The 20,901-nt window shown below is 41.4% G+C and overlaps 1 protein-coding gene and 1 long non-coding RNA gene across 2 annotated transcripts in view; one reads left to right on the top strand and one right to left on the bottom strand.

Annotated features, from left to right (window-relative positions):
- WIF1 (Wnt inhibitory factor 1) overlaps positions 1–11,999 on the top strand; it is a 51,585-nt gene extending 39,586 nt beyond the window's left edge. Inside the window, exons 6-10 of the mRNA XM_020785991.3 lie at positions 7,345–7,440; positions 8,128–8,223; positions 9,805–9,900; positions 10,031–10,126; positions 11,182–11,999. Coding sequence (XP_020641650.3) covers positions 7,345–7,440; positions 8,128–8,223; positions 9,805–9,900; positions 10,031–10,126; positions 11,182–11,303 — 506 coding nt within the window. The 3' untranslated portion in view covers positions 11,304–11,999. The remainder of the gene's footprint in view (positions 1–7,344; positions 7,441–8,127; positions 8,224–9,804; positions 9,901–10,030; positions 10,127–11,181) is intronic.
- Positions 1–20,901, bottom strand: part of LOC110075089 (uncharacterized) — a 50,845-nt gene that overhangs the window by 14,696 nt on the left and 15,248 nt on the right. The gene's annotated exons all lie outside the window — the stretch shown is intronic.

The following is a 20,901-nucleotide window of genomic DNA, read 5'->3' as shown; positions in this document are numbered from 1 at the left end:
CACATGATCTTTCTTCCCACAGGTTTGCAACAGAGGATCACTGTGATGATAGAAGGTCATTCCTGTGCATTAGAGAAATTGCTATGTTTTTTATTATTATTATTATTATTATTATTATTATTATTATTATTATTATTATTATTATTATTATTATTATTATTATTATTATTATTATTATTATTATTATTATTATTATTATTAAAGAAAGTGCTTCTCTACTGCATAATGGCAATTCTCTATTCCCATAGTGATTTTGTTGTTTCCATGTTTTGTTATGGAGTCTTCAAGGGCTATCAAAGGGGGGAGGCACTTGCAGCGGGTGCATGCAGGATACAGCCATACTTTGCCCATCCCTGCTTTAAACCTAGGAGGGTCTTCTCCCCTACCGTGGCTCTGACAAAAATGGATTGTTCCCCCCCAAACACACTGTTTCAATTCACAGGCAGCTACCAGAAAGACATGGCTAGTGGGCACATCTTTGTTGAAGGTCTGGCCCCAGCACACTTATGAAGCAAAACTCTCAGCCTGGCCACGTTTAAAGCCCTTTAAACACAGCAGAGAACAAACTCGTCATTTACCTTTACTGTATTATGGCGTTCAGAGTGCTTGGCTGAAAGAGAGACTTGGCTGGGGTGGAAAGACCTCAAGTCCTGTTTATCCTGTTACATTTGGAGGTTCTGTCTGCAGTGGAATTAATAATGTTGTTTATGGAGGAGGCAGTTAAGTCACATGATTTGTGAGATAAAAGTACACTGCATGTATACGCCATGGTTTCCAACCTGTGAGTCCCAAAATGTTTGACTAGAACACCCAATAGGTTTGCTTGATCATCAGTGTCTTGCTCCCTGCAAGGTCAGACCAGAGCAGGAGGCCAGGAAATGGGCCATTGTGGTGCCACAAAGGTAGGGAAGGGAAGGGTTTAGGGGAGAACCAGAATGGCTTCTGGGCTAACTGATTGTGGAAACTGACACAAAGGGAAATCAGGGCAACCAGCACTAACAAGCTAGTAACAGTTGGAGGAGGGAGCCAGTATTTTTTGGTAGCCGAGTGTCGCGACTGCCACCTCTTCTTACGTCACCACTAGAGATGACAGGTCACGAGCTTTCACACACACACACACAGTACTTCTTCGCTGCCACCAACCACACATAAACCTGACACTTCAGACTTATTGTGGATTTTAAAAATAAAAGGAATGATTTATTGAATACAGACTTATAATGATAATCACGGATTAAAAGAATTACTTGTACTACTATATTTATCAGACCTTCACCCTGCACAGTTCTTAGTTTTTTTTTCACACAGCTACCTAACCTATATCTAACCCTCTCACTCTCTAATTCCCCAACAACAACCCTCAACAACCTTCTCTCTCCTTGTACACCCCCCTTATATACACAAGCTCCACCCCTATAAGACCCACCTCCTGCCTTGCCATAGGCCAGGAAACTCCAGCCTTAGCCAAGACAGGCAGGTGACGTCATGGCACACGTCACATACCTTCCCCCTTTAATAAGTTGTTTTGTGGGGGAAAGCTAAGGTGCTTTTTCCCCAAAACAACTGCAACAAACACAAAGCATTACATTTATTACACAATTTAACACAACTACTAATATACTTACACTTCCTTCCTACAGGTAAATAAAACATGCAATGTAAACATTTATCATAATACAATACATAACTTTCAAAACACTTTACATTGCCATATACTATACACAGAGTCCATAAGTCCTTTAGGTGTCGTCTTCTGGTCTTCTGGATAAGGCGTCAGCCACACAGTTTATAGTCCCTCTGACCACCTTAACCTCGAAATCATAGTCCTGCAAAAGAATCGCCCACCTCATCAGTTTACTGTTCTGTGATTTCATAGTCCTCAACCACGATAGAGGTGAGTGATCAGTGCACAAGGTAAAATGTCGACCCCAGATGTAAGCCTTCAGCTTCCGGATCGCAAAGATGATCGCCAAACATTCTTTCTCGATGGTAGAAAGATTCTTCTCCCTGGGAAGCAACTTCTTGCTCAGGTACGCCACTGGATGTTGGTCTCCGCTGTCATCCTGTTGGCACAGTACCGCTCCCACACCGGCATTAGACGCATCTGTGTAGATGATGAACTCTCTGTTGAAGTCAGGAGCATGCAGCACTGGATGGTTGGTTAGAGCATCTTTCAGGCGTCCAAACGCCATCTCGCACTCTTCCGACCAGGAAACGCTGTTGCTGCTCTGCTTCTTTGTCAGGTCTGATAAAGGTGCAGCAATCTCACTGAAACCAGGTATAAACCTTCTGTAATACCCTGCCAGACCTAGAAAGGACCTCACTTTCTTTTTAGTGGTAGGTCTGGGCCAATTCACGATTGCTTCTACCTTGGCCTCTAAAGGTTTGATTAGGCCTCCTCCCACTATGTGACCTAGGTACTTCATCTCTGAGTTACCTAGCTGACACTTACTAGCTTTAACAGTTAAGCCAGCATCTTTCAATCTTTGTAGCACTAACTCTAGATGATGTAGGTGATCTTGCCAGGTGTTGCTAAAGACCCCTATGTCATCGATATAAGCTACTGTGAAGTCACTAAGCCCTTTCAGAGTATGGTCCATGAGCCTTTGAAACGTTGCTAGTGAGTTTCTTAGGCCAAAACTGAGGACCCGGAACTCAAACAGGCCAAATGGACTACCAAATGCGCTTTTCTCTTGGGCCTTAGGTTCACTTCTTCCTTCAATCATCTTACTTATGTCATCAAGCCTAGGCCTAGGATAAGCATCAGGTTTGGTTACTGAATATAGCTTGCTGTAGTACACGCTGAACCTGACACTGCCATCCGGCTTGACTACTAAAACTACAAGTGCTAACCAAGCGCTAGATGAGTGTACAATAATTTGATCGTTTAGCATTTCGTCTAGCGTTCTGCGAATATTGTCAAAGTAGTAACCTCTTACTCTATATGGTGTTACAGACTGAGAAGCATTCCCTGTGTCAGTCCTGCGTAGCATTCCCTTGTCAACACCAGGTTTGTTTGAGAACACTTCTTGAGGTTTTGTAACCAGCGCTCTACAACTATTTTGCTGTTCTCTGGATAGAGCAGGGCTGATCTGCACTTCTTGTGGATTGAACTTCTGTGGGCCCCTCCTTTCCCCAAAGGGCAACCCATGTTCCTCCTTATCAGCCTCTTTTATTGCAACCTGCACATGGATGGTCTCTCTGTAATAAGGCTTCAGGGCATTTATGTGAATGACCCCCCTGCCTAACCTTTTCATAAGTTTGGATATATGAGAGGTTCCTAAGTCTGTGATTGTCTCAGAAGGAAAACCCATCTTACTCCTGTAATTCACTAAGGCTTCTGCTACAGTCTGGGTCTCTATAGTTAAAATAAATCTGTTCCCCCACTTAGTGGCATTGGGCATTGGACCTATGATATCCACCCCTAGACGTGTAAAAGGAGTTGAAATCACTGGTAATGGGCATAGCTTTGCTCTGGTTTTATCACAATTAGAGCCCTGTCTCTGACAAATATGGCATCTTTGACAGACACTCTCAATATGTTTACCCATATCAGGCCAGTAAAAGTTTTGGGCTATTCTTTGTTTGGTCTTGTTAATCCCCATATGAGCTGAGAAAATGTCTGCATGTCCCTTTTCCAGAATCATAGGGCGATATTTCTCAGGCACCACCAACTGTCTCTTAACTTCAGGCCCCCCTTTTGAAATATTATTCAGTTTTTCCCTATACAGTAAACCACCCTTAATAATAAAGCGTTCAGGGCACTCAGGTGATAAATCTTTATCAGTCACCTTTGCAAAACAATCTTTTAAGGTGGGATCTGCTGTTTGTTCCTTGACAAAGAGGCTTTTCTGAGGTATTTCAACTGAGAATGCCTCAGGTTGTGGTACAAATTTCTCTGGCTCTTGAGAGTCAGTCTCATTACTGGCTTCACTTTGTACTGATTGTGCACGTGTTACCACCAGGGCACTCTTGACATGCTTTGTTAAGTCATTACCAATAAGAAAAGGGGTAGGGATCTCAGAAGACACCCCCACTCTCCACAGTCCCTTCCAACCTTGATATTCAATTTTCAAATCAGCTACAGGTAGTGAAACTAGTTCTGACCCAATCCCTTTCACAGATAGAGTCTGGTCAGCAATCATACAACTTTGTGGTACTATGTCTGAGTGGCATATGGAAATTTCAGAACAGGTGTCTCTCAAAGCTGAATAGTCATTTTCAAAAACTTTTATCCTGTCCCCAGCAGATTCCAGTAAAGCAGCATTGGTCTGTATGTAATAGCAATGGACAACTTCAGCGAGAGGTAGCTCCTTCAATGTATCCAATTCAGAGCTCCTAACTGCCTCTGCCTGGGTTTCCATGACAACAGAGCTTTCACTAGAAGAAGCTTGAGGTTTACTCTGAACACAAAATACAGCCTTTGCTTCTTTTACATTAACTTTCTGAGGTGGAATTTCTTTATTTTGCCTTGTATTAAAACATTGTGAAGCAATGTGGCCTTTCTTTTTGCAAATGAAGCAGATTCTCTCCCCCCATGAGCTTTTCCCATCAAATCTCTCAAGTTTCTCTTTTCCCTCCAAAACTTGTTTACTGTGCTGGCCCTGTTCTGAGGGCTTTTCACTAAAATGGCCGCCTACTTTAGTCTGTCTCTGTGCTTGTTCTTTAGAGAACTTTGGGTCCCATGTTTTCCTCACACTTCTCCCCTCATAACAACTAGGACCCCTTATTTGAGAAATAAAATCAGCTATTTGAGCAGCGTTTCTAACATCAGTTGGTTTTCGTTCTTGAACTAAAAATTTAAGTTCCCCATGGAGTAAGGAATAAAACTGCTCCAGGCCCACAACATTTTTCAATTCCTGAAAAGTTTTTACATTCTCCTGTTCAAGCCACCTATCTAAACACTTTTCTAAGTTAAAACCCAGTTGGGTATAAGATTCATCTGATTTTTTAGTAAGTTTTCTGAACTTCAACCTCAGATGTTCTGAATTAATGCCAAATCGATTATAAACCATTTTTTTGAACTCTGAATAATCTTTACTGAGCTCAACTGGCATGTCAGCATACACATCAGCCATTTTTCCACTCAGGAGAGACCTCAAAATTATCATTTTCTCTGTTTCCCTCACAGAAAAATCAGCACAACTTCGTTCAAAGATTTTAAGGAAATTTTCAGGACAATCCCCCTGTTTATATGTAGGAAATTTCTTCAAATCTGATTTTGATAACTGGCTTGGTTCAGTACCAGAATCTCTGTTGTTGTTGTTGTTTTGGTTCAGTAATTCCAATTTCCTAAGTTCAAAAGCCATACGCTCTCTCTCCAGAGCAATTCTTTCCCTTTCTATTCTTTCCTCCTTTTCTATTTGTCTCTCTTTTTCTCTTTCCTCTTTTTCTAGGGCCCTTAATCTAAATTCGTGTTCCTGGGCTAATTGAATTTTCTTAATTTCTGATAACTGTTCACCATTAGCTTCTTCCTGCACTGAGGCAACTCTTCCCTCACCATTTGACTCATCCCCAGACCAGTCTGACATTGCTTGGTCTCTTTGTTCACTCACTTCTGCCATTTGACTGCGCGTGAGAGGCATTTTAATCACACAGAAGGCTCTTTTCTATTTTCAAGCCTCTGTTTAAAACGTCACTTTTTTTTTTTTTCTGTGCTAAGGTCTGACACTCTTCAACAGGGTATACCAACAGATATGGCTAGGCTTGTTACTGTAGTCTCTAATGGCTTCTGCCCCTTCACTGGGCCTCTTGCCAGATTTTAGAGCTACTTTAATTTTCTGCCCTTGGCTCTACTTCAAAATCCACCACAGCTTCACCCTCTCTCAGGTTCTGTAGTTCACTAGAGAGATCCCAAATTTTCGCTGCCCTTGGTCTGTCTGTCCCTACTGAGTTCTCCCAACTCTGGACTCTCAGACCAAGTCACAACAGCCTTCTATTTTGGGTCAATCTCCCTCACAAAATGGACCTTCTAGAGCTCATAAGTCAGTTCCCTCACTCTGAAGTTTAGGTGCCTCTCTACTAGATCTGCTCCCCCCTGGAGACAAATCCTAGAGAGTTACCCACACCCCACTTCAGGTGCTCCTAACTGAAATCCTTTTGCTCTGGTCACACTAGCCAAGGCTTTTCTGGGCAACTGGGCAACTGGACAATTCGTATCCCACACGCTGGCACCAGTTTTGTCGCGACTGCCACCTCTTCTTACGTCACCACTAGAGATGACAGGTCACGAGCTTTCACACACACACACACAGTACTTCTTCGCTGCCACCAACCACACATAAACCTGACACTTCAGACTTATTGTGGATTTTAAAAATAAAAGGAATGATTTATTGAATACAGACTTATAATGATAATCACGGATTAAAAGAATTACTTGTACTACTATATTTATCAGACCTTCACCCTGCACAGTTCTTAGTTTTTTTTTCACACAGCTACCTAACCTATATCTAACCCTCTCACTCTCTAATTCCCCAACAACAACCCTCAACAACCTTCTCTCTCCTTGTACACCCCCCTTATATACACAAGCTCCACCCCTATAAGACCCACCTCCTGCCTTGCCATAGGCCAGGAAACTCCAGCCTTAGCCAAGACAGGCAGGTGACGTCATGGCACACGTCACACCGAGGAAGTGACAAAATGCACTCAGCAGCTGGAGTGTTTGCTGCCATTCCTTCTAGGGCTCACATCCTGTTCCTCTGAGCCCTACACTGTTGATGGGATGTAATAGAAGGCTCACCGTCAGCCCACAGGGAATGTTTTTTTCAAGATCCTGAACTGCTGCTGCAGGCTTTTGCAACAAAATGGTTCACAGGTCACAATACTTTTGCCCCACTCCTTTTATAGCTCATGATGGGCCTAACTTGCTGTCTCCAGAATCATCTCCACTCCTTCCTGCTTTTGTTGGCATGCACAAGCACAATAAGCACACAGATACCTTTGAATGGAACTGATAAAGCCCATCACTAGCTGAGAAAGGGTGAAGATGACCGTTCAGGCTTTAAAATTATCACATACACAAATTTCCAATCTGCTCCTCTTTCAGTGCCAATGACCCTGAGATTTATCCCTCTCTCGGGTGTAGATTTAATAATTCCTTGGGAATCGCCTTCAACAGGCACCGTGAGATCTGGTAATCTTAACTCCCAGAATTCCTTATTATCACCTGGTCTCAGTAGGCCTTCTGGGAGCTGATGTCCAGCAAAAACTGAAGACTCAGGATCCATTGTTGTTGGTTTTAACAAGAATTATCCTTGAGTCAACCCTGTTAATCTCTGCATTCATTATAAGAAACTTAATGTGATGTTGGTTCGCCCTCCCTTTTTTTTGCATCAGCTCTATGTACACCACACTGCATGAACGGTGGACTCTGCGTCATGCCTGGATTATGCATCTGTCCACCTGGTTTCTATGGCATCAACTGTGATAAAGGTATGCTGAGAAGGATTGGGATTACTCCTGCAAGTTTTCCTGGATTCAATCAGTGGGATGAGCCATTAAATTCATATTTTAAAGAATAGATCTTCAACAAGTCCAACAAGCAAGCTCTTAAAAATCCATCAGGTTGAACTACCTTCTTGCCATCCATGGTTTGTGCTCTTCTTTTCCCAGTATGATTCCAGGGCCTTCTCTCTGGCTTAGTCCCGCTTCTTGCCCCTGCCCACCCCGTTAGTGTGGGATAGTCCCACTACTCCATGTCCATTCCTAGCCAGTGCCAAACTTGGCCAGTGTGCCAAATACAGATGTGGCCAAGGTCCAAGCTATACATTTCACTAGAAGTAGAGTAGAAATGGGCACAAAGCCCAAAACAAACCAGGAAATTCATGAGAAATTGCCTGTTCATTGTTTCAAATAAGTTCAAGTTCATCCAAACTGGAGAACCTGAACTTTCCCAAAGCAATGAATTTTGGGATGGTTTATGAACCTCCTGGTTTATTCTCCCCCCCCCACAACTTCCCCCCACTCTCTTCTCACTCCCACTGCCCCTTTCCCACTGCCCCCATTGCCTCCCTACATCATCCTCATGAAATAACTCTGAAATAGCCCCCAATTTTGTTGTACTCTACCAAAAGTATACTTAAAAGTTACATATTTTAATGTTCTGTTTCTTCCTCTTAGTAAACTGCACCACTACCTGCTTCAATGGAGGAACATGTTTTTATCCTGGAAAATGTATTTGCCCAGCAGGCCTTGAGGGGGATCAGTGTGAAATTAGTGAGTGCCATTTCCCCTCCCCCCCTTAAAATACCAAAATCAACGAGTCCCTTTTTCTTTTCTTTTTTTCTCCTCCTTTTGGTTTCTCCCCTTGCTTTCTCCTCTTCCTCTGTTTGGATGTTATCCTGGCTGCACTGACTTCGGATGCGTCAGCTTTAAACAATGATGTTCTGCTACATCCAAATCAATCTCCAAGGCTCTTTAGCCAGTAAGTTCTTTTCCTTCCTACAGTTCTTTCTCAGAAATTTTTTAACAATCTGGATGTTTCCTTTCGTCGTTCTGTGACCAAAGTACAGTACTTGTGCTTGCTGCCTTTTAGAGTTTTACGATTTCTTGGTTTTTCATAACTTCTTCACTATTGTTTTCACTAAACAGAAGATACAGTATTCTCCTTGAGATTCCTGAAATATTTAAAGTCTTGGGCATTGGATAACAGGACTCAGTTTTGTCCTGTATACATTTCACTAACAATAAGGAAGTAATGGGGCAAGATAACAGGTAAAATCAATCATAGTGAGGATGGGAAATATTGGGCTCTTCAGGTTTTTGTTTTTTGTGGGGTGGGGGTTTGGGGGGGCTGCCAGCATAGCCAACAAAGAACAGTGGTGGCTGTGGTCCAGAAATTACCAGAGGTCCACACGTGCTGCACTCATCATATTAGTGGTTATCCATGATTCACCCATATCATCTAATTAATATAGACTAGCCAAAATCGTTTTGCATAGATACACTCAAGGAAGCCAATAGCATAACACATAGCAACTTCTTCCTAGCAATTAACAAGCCCCTCTTTGGAGTTCAGGTGCATACCAACCCAGCACACGAGTCTGCCTGAATATCCAAGCAGAGATTTCTTAATTGACAGTGAGAAGCTGTTCTAAATTTCCTTCTGCAGCTCTTGTGTAACTCCTATAATACCTCACCATCTGCTGTGCTGGCTAGAGCTGATGGAAGATATAGGCCAACAGGACATCTGGAAGGCCACAATCACCCACACTGTTATAAGCAAACACATAATGGAAGTCAATAGTTTGGGGGGTGGTTTAACTCAAAGAAAACAGTTTTGAAAAGAACAGAGCTTGAGCAGAGAACTTACAGGTGAAAAAAGGGTTAAATGAATCCTGACCTGAAGTTAAAAACAAAAAAATATGGCACCAAGGCTTCCATACACATTTTTGTGTTGTCCAGCAACTCTAGAATTCTCAGTTAGAGTCCAAAGAGTTACCCCGGTTATGGCCAAAAGCTTTTATGTAGCCCAATCAGTTTTTAAGCTTTTTTTTTCTGCTGAACACCAGCCCTCTCCATATTCTATTCAAATGTTTAGAAATATTACTTTTTAAATATATAACTGGAAGAGTCCAGAAATTAGTGCCAAAAACCCCTCACCCTTTTTCAAACTGTGCACTTCTGAATTACGCACACGCAACTCAATCCTACTTCATACTGGAATAGGTACCCGGTCTGGGGGAAGTTAGCGTTTCTTGATCATAGAAGTGGTCTCATTCATGTCCTTAATGGTGTTTGATTAGCTTTTACTGAATTATAGGCATCGTTGTCCTTTTTTTCTTCTTCTATTTCTAGGTAAATGCCATCAGCCATGTAGAAACGGAGGTAAATGTACTGGTAAAAATAAATGCAAGTGCTCCAAAGGCTACCAAGGAGAGCTTTGTTCAAAGCGTAAGTACTGAACCCATTTGATCATTTTCTAAAAATCTGACTAAGAGTTAGAATTTTATATTACAGAAAATATTATCATCTAGATAGCAGAAAGATACATAGTTATGATACAATAAATGTCTTATTACAGCTGTCTGTGAACCTGCTTGTGGATTATATGGCACCTGTATTGAACCCAATACATGCCAGTGTCAAGAAGGCTGGCATGGAAGGCACTGCAATAAAAGTAAGTGGTACCAATAAGGTATGACAGATCAGTTCTATAAATGCAGAATATTGGCTTGAGGTGAACATCTTCTCTGATCATACATTGCTACTCTTCTACAGTACATTAGTTGCTTAAGCACAACGTGGTTGAGCAAAGCTTGTTAGAAATGTGACCATTGCACAAGTCATCTTCCCCAACCAATTGGTTATATGCCCAAACTGCTGCTACTGCTGTTATGGCAAAATTAACCACTGCAAATATGCAATTGAGATGCTCAGTTTCTGCCTATGTCGGTCATAGATTGACCTGGAGGACCAAAAGTTGTGCTGTATGCTGCGCAGTTACCTAAGATAACAGAACCTGACTTCACAATGGATAGAGACAGCATACAACAGATCAGTGTAGATTGTATATGTAATAAGGTCAGAGCTTAGAATGTTGTTTATGAAAATGAGAAGTCATTATTTCCAACCCCCTCCTCCAATAGTTAGCTATTGCTATAGTTGTTTTTAAAAGTAACCTTTTCCTTTCCTGTTTCACAGAGGTAACCAAAATAATTTTAGCTACTTTTTAAAAATTTGAACAGTATAAGTCACTGGCCTATACATAAAACACTTCTCTCATCAGTCTTATCCTCTCCTTATGTACCCACAACACAGCATGAGACACAATACGATCCAGCACTTGAACCATGTCATGTTCCTCCTACATTATTTAGTGTGGCCAAAACCCCATAAAAGTATATTCAGAAATTTTAGCTACACCATAAAAGGAATGAAGTTATCCTTCATTAAGTTACAATGTAATGTAACACATTTATACTGCATTATCAGAAAAGAAATTAATTGCAAGTAACTAGTTATTGGCAACTAAGTACTGTACTTCTAAGCTTGAATATCAGAAGGGGTCTGTTTGCAACATGGCACTGCCTTTGTTGGTGTGGGGACTATGTGTGGTACGTAGTCAACCTATCTGCCTTCCATTGCATGAAGCCATGGTACATGAACATGACATAGTGAAGACAGCAGCCTGCTTTTGTAATTTCTTTGCTCCTGAACGGGATTGTTTTTCAGGGTATGGAGCCAACCTTCTGAACGCCCTGAGGCCAGCAGGCACCAAGCACCGGCAGTACACACCCTCACCTAAAAGGGCTGAAGAGAGGCAAGAGCCTGCTGAATCCAATTATATCTGGTGAACTGCAAACATCTGAAACGTTTTATGTTACACAAAGTTCATAGCCTTCATTAACCTTTCATGTGTTGAATGTTCAAATGCTGTTCATTACGTTTTAACATTACTGGCCTGAATTTTACTAGTTTCATTATAAACCACTGAGCTGATATTTTTACTATTCCTTTTTAAGTTTTACTTCTCTAGCACAGTTATATAGGCTTCTTCAGTTATATAGGCTTCTTGTTTCCATAGCTTTTGACCGGTTTCTTTTTGTCCAGTATTTCAATTCTTCATTGAATCAATATTTTCCTGTTCAGAAATTCCTGAGAACAAATTAAGAATCCAAAAAAGGAGAGTGTTATAAATGCAGGTTTCACACAAATTCTTCTTCTTAATTGTGCCTAGATGGCTTAAACAACTAGAAGATTTAATTTTAATTTTGGCATGATGGGAGTTTTACCTGTTTTGTTAAATAAAACAAATGCTTTCTAATTTAAAACCAGTTCCCATGTCTACAGGATGTTCTATATTAAATACAATGTGGTTGTAGTGTTGAAACAATATAATATATTGGGAACAATGTGGAACTATGAAGTATGAACACAAATGTTTGCATTCGCTTATAGCAATATAATATATTGCACACAAAACAGCTCTTATGTAATAAACATTTTTATACTGATTTTTATGTATGAAATAAAGATGCTGCTTTAGTTTTTGTGTGATGTGATGTGGCATAATATTTGAGGAAGGAGAAGGCCTGATCTTATGGTTGGACGGATTTCCTGTGCATCAAACACAGAGGTGAACTGGACGGCCTACAAGGTGACTACAAGGAGACAATGTGTACCAGTGCACGGGTGCTGTGCACAAAAAGTCTATTAAGGGATGTGGTGGCGCTGTGGGCTAAACCACAGAAGCCTGTGCTGCAGGTCAGAAGACCAAGCAGTCGTAAGATCGAATCCACGCGACGGAGTGAGCGCCTGTCGCTTGTCCCAGCTCCCGCCAACCTAGCGGTTCGAAAGCATGTAAATGCGAGTAGATAAATAAGTACCCTCTCGGTGGGAAGGTAACAGCATTCCATGTCTAAGTCGCACTGGCCATGTGACCATGGAAGATTGTCTTCGGACAAAACACTGGCTCTATGGCTTGGAAACGGGGATGAGCATTGTGCCCCCTAGAGTCGAACACGACTGGACAAAAATTGTCAAGGGGAACCTTTACCTTTACCTTATGTCTCTGAAAGATCAGACATGTATCACACTAGAGACACTGTCGGGATAGTTTCAATGTTAGCCCTATCTAGAGTAGATTTGCTGCAATCAATGGACTTACCTTAGTCATAAATAAGTTCCAGTTTATTTCAGATAGATACCCAGTGTGGTATAGTGGATGGAGTGACAGACTAGGACTCTGGAGACCAGGGTTCCAATCCTCACTTAGCCATAGAAACTCATCCCCGGGGGGGGGGGGAGGCACATGGAATTGGCAAAACCACTCTTTAAATATCTCCCTTACCTTGAAAGCCCTATTAGAGTTGCCATAAGTTGGCTTTGACTTGACAGCACACAACAACAACAAATTTAAAGTAATATATTCAGTGTATATACTCCTACCCAATCCTATAGTTCTAGAGCTGATTTATTGAAGTGGACTTGTTATGTTGGATCTAGATGCTTGAAGTGGAAGCAAATGGAATGCTAGACCAAAGGCAGGAAAACCTCTTTAACTATGAGAGACCAGATTCTCACCCCCCCACCTCACCCCCCCCACACACACAGAGTCTTTGAGATGCTGGATGACATCAGTGGCATATCCATGCCCCCTCATGTTACTGAATTCCAAGCTTCATTGGTAGTTCCTTGACTAGGCAAAACCCATGTGCCGTAATCACCTTAAACCAAGTACCAGATGCAGGATGCTTCTGCAAGCAACACTTCAGTATTTGAGGACGTGGTTTCTTTGTGTACAGACTGCTCAACTGCTTGCGCATCTATCTCAGTGGTTATTACAGCAGCCTTGACTTATGGCTGTGGTGCCACAGTATACCAACTCTGATAATTAGTTTGATTTAAATTTTTTCTATGGCTTTCCAGCCAATCACCACCCACCAAAAGCAGAGTGGGAGATTTGAAGTGGGGATGAATAAAGCTTCCTCTCAGGCTCCCTGTGTCCATCTATCCCTCCTTACTTCCACCACTACAATTCCCACCGCCTCAGCTAGTTACCCAAAGACACAATTTGCAGCGACAGAGGGGCTTACATATGCAAAAACTATTGAAATAAATCAGGTTTCACATGTGTGCTAAAATAAACAATCCTGTGGCAGAAGAGTATTTTACATTGCTTTCCAACCAGAAAGCAAGCTTCCCTGGCAAAATAATGTGTGGTTCCACTTGTGTCATGGAGACACCTTATTTTAAACCTTTTTTTAAAAAGCAGAATGTGATGCAACAGTGTTTTTAATGCCAGTAGAATCAATCCCTAAGCTTCCATTTGTTCGCCCTGATTCAGTTCTTGACTAACAGAGACACCAACCTAGAACTCAAACAACTTTGGATGGAAAGGAGAAATAGAGTTAGGTGACATCTTCATGCTGGTGGCGTGAGACCTCAAAAGCTCAGGATAATCTCTCACAGTGGTTTCATACATATGTTAAAGAACATGTGGAACAGAACAGAACCTTGAGGTCAAAGGCTGAGGCAGTGAGCAGGAGTCCCCCAACACCACCTTCTGAGTTTGCCTTTCCAGGAAGAACACGAGCCACTGCACAGGCAGAATCAACAGGGACACACCTCCATCATGATCCAGCACAGATTGTTCACTGAAATAACCGAAGCTGTCTCTTTCCCATAGCCAGGCCTGAAACCAGACTGAAATGGATGTAGATATTTCATCTTATGCAGGAACTCCTGGAGCTGAGAAGCCACCACATGCTCAGTGTTTCAGGCTGGAGAGTAATTCTTCAGTACAGTGAGGTTTAAGGAGGATCTTTTCAAGAATGTCTTTTATTTGGCATAAAGGTTTGTGGGCTGCAACCCGTAAAAGCTTATGCCAAATAAAATTTGTTCATATTTAACAAGTGACAAGACTCTTAGTTATTTTTGCTGAAGCAAACTAACATACTTATCCACCTGAAATTAAATGGCAACTAATACTAATAGAATAGCCTTACCAAACCTTTAATTATTCAACAGTTTTGACTGCATCTGTGCTAGTCTTTGACCACAATAAAATTTTTGCTGGTTGACTGACTTACTAGTAGTAGTGGACTTCACTGACGCCTCTTTCCCATAGTAGCCTTTTCATTGCTCTGCAAATGCTGCGTAGTGCATCAAACAGTCCTGGATGGGCAAGATAGGGAAGAGGGAGGAATGGTTGGGAAATTGTACTCCCAAATTCTGGGTCAACAGCCAGGTACCCAACTTATTGAACCTGAGCCATCCAACCAGCTGTAACATCATTTGTAATTTATTGTTTCCAAACTCTAGGTGTTGTTGTTTAGTCGTTAAGTCGTGACCCCAGGGACCAGAGCACACCAGAGCACCCTCCTGTCTTCCACTGCCTCCTGGAGTTTGGTCAAATTCATGTTGGTTCGGTTACACTATCCAACCATCTTGTCCCCTGTCGTCCCCTTCTCCTCTTCCCTTCCCACTTTCCCAACATCAGGGTCTTTTCCGCGGAGTCTTCTCTTCTCATGAGATGGCTAAAGTATTGGAGCATCAGCTTCAGAATCTGTCCTTCCAGTGAGCACTCGGGGTTGATTTCCTTCAAAATGGATAGGTTTGTTCTCCTTGCAGTCCAGTGGACTCTCAAGAGTCTCCTCCAGCACCACAATTTAAAAGCATAAATTCTTCAGCCATCAGCCTCCTTTATGGTCCAGCTCTCATCACTACTGGAAAAACCATAGCTTTGACTATGAAGAGCTTTGTCGGCAAGGTGATATCTCTGCTTTTTAAGATGCTGTCTAGGTTGGTCATCGCTTCCCTCTCCAGAAGCAGGTGTCTTTTAATTTCATGGCTGCTGTCACCATCTGCAGTAATCATGGAGCACAAGAAAGTAAAATCTGTCACTGCCTCCATATCTTCCCCTTCTATTTGCCAGGAGGTGATGGGACCAGTGGCCATGATCTTAGTTTTTTTAATGTTGAGCTTCAGACCATTTTTTGCTCTCTCATGTTTCACCCTCATTAAGAGGTTCTTTATCATGTCCATCTTTGCTCAAAATGTTCCTTTAATATCTCCAATTTTCTTGAATAGAGCTCTGGTTTTTCCCTTTCTATTCTTTTCCTCTATTTCTTTGCACTCTTCATTTAAGAAGGCCCTCTTGTCTCTCCTTGCTTTTCTTTGGAGGTCTGCACTCCATTTTCTGTAACTTTCCCTATCTCCCTTGCATTTTGTTTCCCTTCTCTTCTCTGCTATTTGTAAGACCTCGTTGGACAGCCACTTGGCTTTCTTGCATTTCCTTTTCTTTGGGATAGTTTTTGTTGCTGCCTCCTGTACAATGTTACGAGCCTCCATCCATAATTCTTCAGGCACTCTGTCCACCAAATCTAGTTCCTTAAATCTGTTCTTCACTTCCACTCTGTATTCATAAGGGATTTGGTTTAGATTATACCTGACTAGCCCAGTGGTTTTTCCTACTTTCTTCAGTTTAAGCTTGCGTTTTGCTCTAAGAAGATGATGATCAGAGCCACAATCAGCTCCAGGTCTTGTTTTTGCTGACTGTATAGAGCTTCTCCATCTTTGGCTGCAGAGAACATAATCAATCTGATATCAGCATTGCCCATCTGGTGATGTCCATGTGTAGAGACGCCACTTGTGTTGTTGGAAAAGAGTGTTTGTGATAACCAGCCTGTTCTCTTGACAAAACTCTATTAGCCTTTAACCTGCTTCGGCCAAACTTACCTGTTGTTCCTTTTATCTCTTGACTCCCTACTTTAGCATTCCAGTCCCCTAGAATGAGAAGAACATCTTTCTTTGGTGTCAGTTCTAGAAGGTGTTGTAAGTCTTCATAGAATTGGTCAGTTTCAGCCTCTTCAGCATCGGTGGTTGGTGCATAAACTTGGATTTCTGTGATATTGAAAGGTTAGCCTTGGATTCATATTGAAACCATTACATCATTTTTGAGATTGTATCCCAGTACAGCTTTTCCCACTCTTTTGTTGACAATGAGGGCTACTCCATTTCTTCTAATCTACAGGATTCTTGCCCACAATAGTAGATATGATAATCGTCTGAATTGAATTCGCCCATACCTGTCCATTTTAGTTCACTGACACCCAGGATGTCAATGTTTATTCTTGCCATCTCCTGTTTGACCACAACCAGCTTACCAAGGTCCATAGATCTTACATTCCAGGTTCCTATGCAGTATTTTTCTTTGTAGCATCAGACTTTCCTTTCACTTCCAGGCGCATCCACAGCTGAGCATTCATTAGCTCTGGAGCTACTTGTACTTGTCCTCCACTCTTCCTCTGTAGCATGTTGGATGCCTTCTTACCTGAGGGGTTCATCTTCCAGCGTCATATGTTTTAGCCTTTTGTTTCTGTTCATAGAGTTTTCTTAGGAAAGATACTGGAGTGGCTTGCCAGTTCCTGCTCCAGGTGGGTCATGTTTAGACAGAACTCTCCACTATCACCTGTCTGTCTTATGTGTCCATGCACGGTATAGCCCATAGCTCCTCTGAATTACTCAAGCCGCTTTGTATCAACAAGGCAGCAATCCATGGAGGATAGTTAGTTTAAAGGAAATGTACATGACTACATAGGTATCAAGTACAGAAGGAGGCTAGGGCTGGTGTTTCTTTACATTCCAAGAATGCTCGCTGCCACATTTTCTGAGTAATTCTGGCTACTGTTCAAGTCATTTGTTTTTTGTGTTCTGGTTTGTCTGTGTCATGATTATTCAGCAGCTCTTTGTCTAGTTATTATACTGTAATGTCTTGTTCCATTTTGCAACTGATGAGCTGCCAGGCTTAGCTTATAACAAATACCATAAGGCACTTTTTTGATTGTTAAAGCTTAAGATGAACAAGTTGCTTCCCTGTAACTATGGTTGTTCAAATAGTCATCTGTGAACTCACACCAATGTGCAGTCCATCTCGGAACCTTCCAGAGCTGATCTAAGGCATTTTTGTGGGAGCTCCACCCTTTTCCTAAGGTGAGGTTGGCCCATTCCATCCTGTTCCTCTCATTTTCAGTCTGCTCTAAAGACAGTGACATCTAAGAGAGGAGGCAGGCGGGTTGTATGAGTTCACAGGTGACCACTCGAAGAACCACAGTTACAGGTAAACAAATTGCTCTTCTCTGTGGTTGTTCTGAACACACACCAATGAGTGAGTAGCAAGCTTATCTTAAGGAGGCGAGCAAATGTTATTGTAGACTGGATGACAACACCTCCCTGCTAAAAATGTGTATCTAGATGAGCCCTCACGTCCAGGCGGTAGTGTCTCACAAAGGCGGTGGGATGGCTGCATGTCACCATTCTGCATATATCCAGTAGGGGAACACTCCTAAGGAAGGCTGTTGAGGTGGCTGTGGCAGAACAGCCACCTAGTTTGATCTCCTGCTCTGTAGCAGGGCATCTTACACACAAAGCAACATTTCACAAACTTGATTACATTGCTTGTACTAGTAGTGTATGGTGGAAATTGTAGTCCACAACACCTGCAAAACACCAGGAAAATGTGGTAAGCTGACCTGAAGCCTTGGCATTTCCTTGAGATCTCTAGGAAGAGTACCCCTGAACACTTTGTTTAAGTGTTCCTGTGTCAGCTATGTGACAGTGATATCAGCACTTGGATACAACCAACACAGATACGCCAAAAATAATTGTTTGCAATATAACTATGGAAATGATGGAATGCATCATGATTTTTCTATCGCTGAAAAACTGAGAGGTGTATATGGTCCCATACTAGAACATCATCCCTAGTGTTCAAGTCAATTAAGACTTATGGTGAACCCTTTAAGGGCTTTCTAGTTACAGAGTACTCAGAAAGTAGGCCTGTCAAGGCCACCATGGTGTTATGAGAAACTAGTGGAAGAAACTAGTCATGAGAATGTAAGTCAAATGTAACATTTGTTGGAATAAGATCAAAGTATTTCATTAGGTAGAATCCCTATTACAGTGGGGTCTTGACTTGAGAACTTAATCCATATTGGAAGGCGGTTCTCAAGTCAAAAAGTTCTCAGGTCAAATCTGCATTTCCCATAGGAATGCATTGAAAACCATTTGATCCGTATCTGCTCTTTTCCGTCCATAGAAACTAATGGGAAGCTGCTATTCCACCTTCGACCACTAGAGGGGGATATTTTGTTTTTTTTTCTTAGGTCAAGAAAGGTTCAGGGAAGGCAGGGAAAATACAGTCCAGGCAGTACCAGGCAGTCTGAAGACTGTCTCCCAATCCACTCTCTAAACGCTGGGAGGAGTGAGGAAGCAGACAGGCACCCTTTTCACTGGCCAACAGTTAACTGAAAGTTCACATTTTGCACTTTCCCTGCCTCACACGTGGTTTTTTTCAGTTCTTAACTCAAATCTAAGTATGTAAGTCAAGTCAATATTTTCCTATGAGAGTGGTTCTTAAGTCAAAATGTTCTTAACTCAAGCCGTTCTTAAGTCAAGACCCCACTGTATCTAAATCTCCTTCTCCATATGCATTTTTGGCTCTCCAGATAGCTCTTCTTCAGTTTACCTATATCCATCCATGAGCTGCCAAATGAAAGCTCCTGTCTACATTAATCCGAATCCAACTCATAAATATTTGTCAAATGTATAATGAACAGAACCACAGACTGTGGTTGAAAGAAGCAGAACAGTAACCTAGTCTGATCTGCTCTGTAGCAGGGCATCTTATATGTAAAGCAGCCTTTTACAACTTGAAAACATTGGTTGTACAGTACTAGTAGAGTATGATGGAAACTGTAGTCCACCATGTCCTCTTTAAACTCACTCTAGGTACAATACTGCTGCTTGACCAAGAAGTATTTTTTTTCTCCTGGGAGCAGGGTGGATTTGATTTAAATCACTATTCGATTTTTTTTAAATCATACTTTTTCATGATTTAAATAAAAATGAAGTTTCATTATGATTTAAATCAATTTGCTTTCTTAAAAAACTTATTTATTTTTATCCACCCTGATTGGAAGGCACAGTAGTGAATTGAACTCTCAGCCTCTGGCTCTGATACCTAACTCACTGAGCTACCAAGTTTCCATTACTAGAGATGTTGTGTTCTTCATGTAAACACAACAATTTTAGACAGCACTTCAGTAAACTGCTGTGAAATAAACATCAACTGAGTGAACATGTCAATGAACTAGGTCAGTGTCTGCCAAGTTTTTACTATGGGCACTCAAATTGTTAGTTTTGTCTGAGGGCTATGAATCAGTTTTATTGCTATTTACTGAAAAGCTTCCTCAAAAAGCTGCATGATGCATGCCATCTAACAACTGGCAGTGGAACCACAACACTCCCATCAGCCACTGCTAAACTACCAGTGATGATTGCTCCTCTAGCTTTAGTCATCAAGCCTTCCAAAATCTACACCCATAGCAGCAGATATGGGCCGGGAAAAGGTTTTTCTGAACATACCATAGTTTAACTACATATATTGCATTATAATCTGTAAGTTTCTCAAGAGTTGTCAAATCAAACACCAACATTTGTTTTAAAAAGCCTAAGCACTCCTTGTTTAACCTTTATTTTGAGTTCTGTTTTGTTCTGTATGGATCAGTACATTAAAAAAGGGTTAATAGTGGAGTGTGTGATATTTTTTTAAAAAAGTAACAGGCCTTTGATATGAGAGATCTTCTGTTTAAATACTACATGTGTTGCATATCATGCACATTAATAATTCATACAATAAAAGCATATAAGGACTTAATAAAAGCTAACCTACATTCCATACTTAATGCATTAACATATTAACTAAAAGATATTTATAAGATAGGTTCATGACCAATGATCAAAAACATACAGAAAATGCTTTACTATGAAAAATAACCTCAGACCAAGAATTTGTAATTCATGAAGGTAAAGGTTCAGACCAAGATATCTGAATGGTGGCTTCTGCTCCTACGAACCTCCCCAACGACTTGAAATAATCTTTAGAAGCTCTCTGAGTTGTCTCACCACAGTGAAAGTAGACCAGAAGGCTGGAAACCAAAGATCCTGGTTATGAAAATCCTCTGAAAGGATGTGAGAGTTACTTTATTCCTGGGGGGAGGGGCACGTCCTCTTTTGGGAAAGATATTTCTCCCTTTAAAGATCTGCCAGAAGGAACTATCTCTGTTTGAAGGTGTTCTCCATTTAAGAGCTATCCACTCCAACTCTGATCTGAAGGTAAAGAATCATAAGGAAGGAGATGAGAGACCTTGAAGTTGTCCATAAACAACTGGACAGCAGTCTCAGCAGGTGCACAAGTGATCCCGTCCCAGCACTCCTTGTTTGAGTCGCATACATGTGGTTCTGCTTAAATTACCAAAAAACAGTTCTAATTTTGCATCGATAAGTATTAATTAGTGCATGTAATGTTATGCAAATAACTGCCCTCCTTGATAATGTGTAAGTGATCACCTTACCTATATATAACGGTTCTGGTCTCCAGGGCTAAATTCA

This window comes from Pogona vitticeps, chromosome 5 (assembly GCF_051106095.1).
Source record: "Pogona vitticeps strain Pit_001003342236 chromosome 5, PviZW2.1, whole genome shotgun sequence".
Classification (NCBI taxonomy): Eukaryota; Metazoa; Chordata; class Lepidosauria; order Squamata; family Agamidae; genus Pogona; species Pogona vitticeps.
This window is presented reverse-complemented; position numbering and strand designations above follow the sequence as displayed.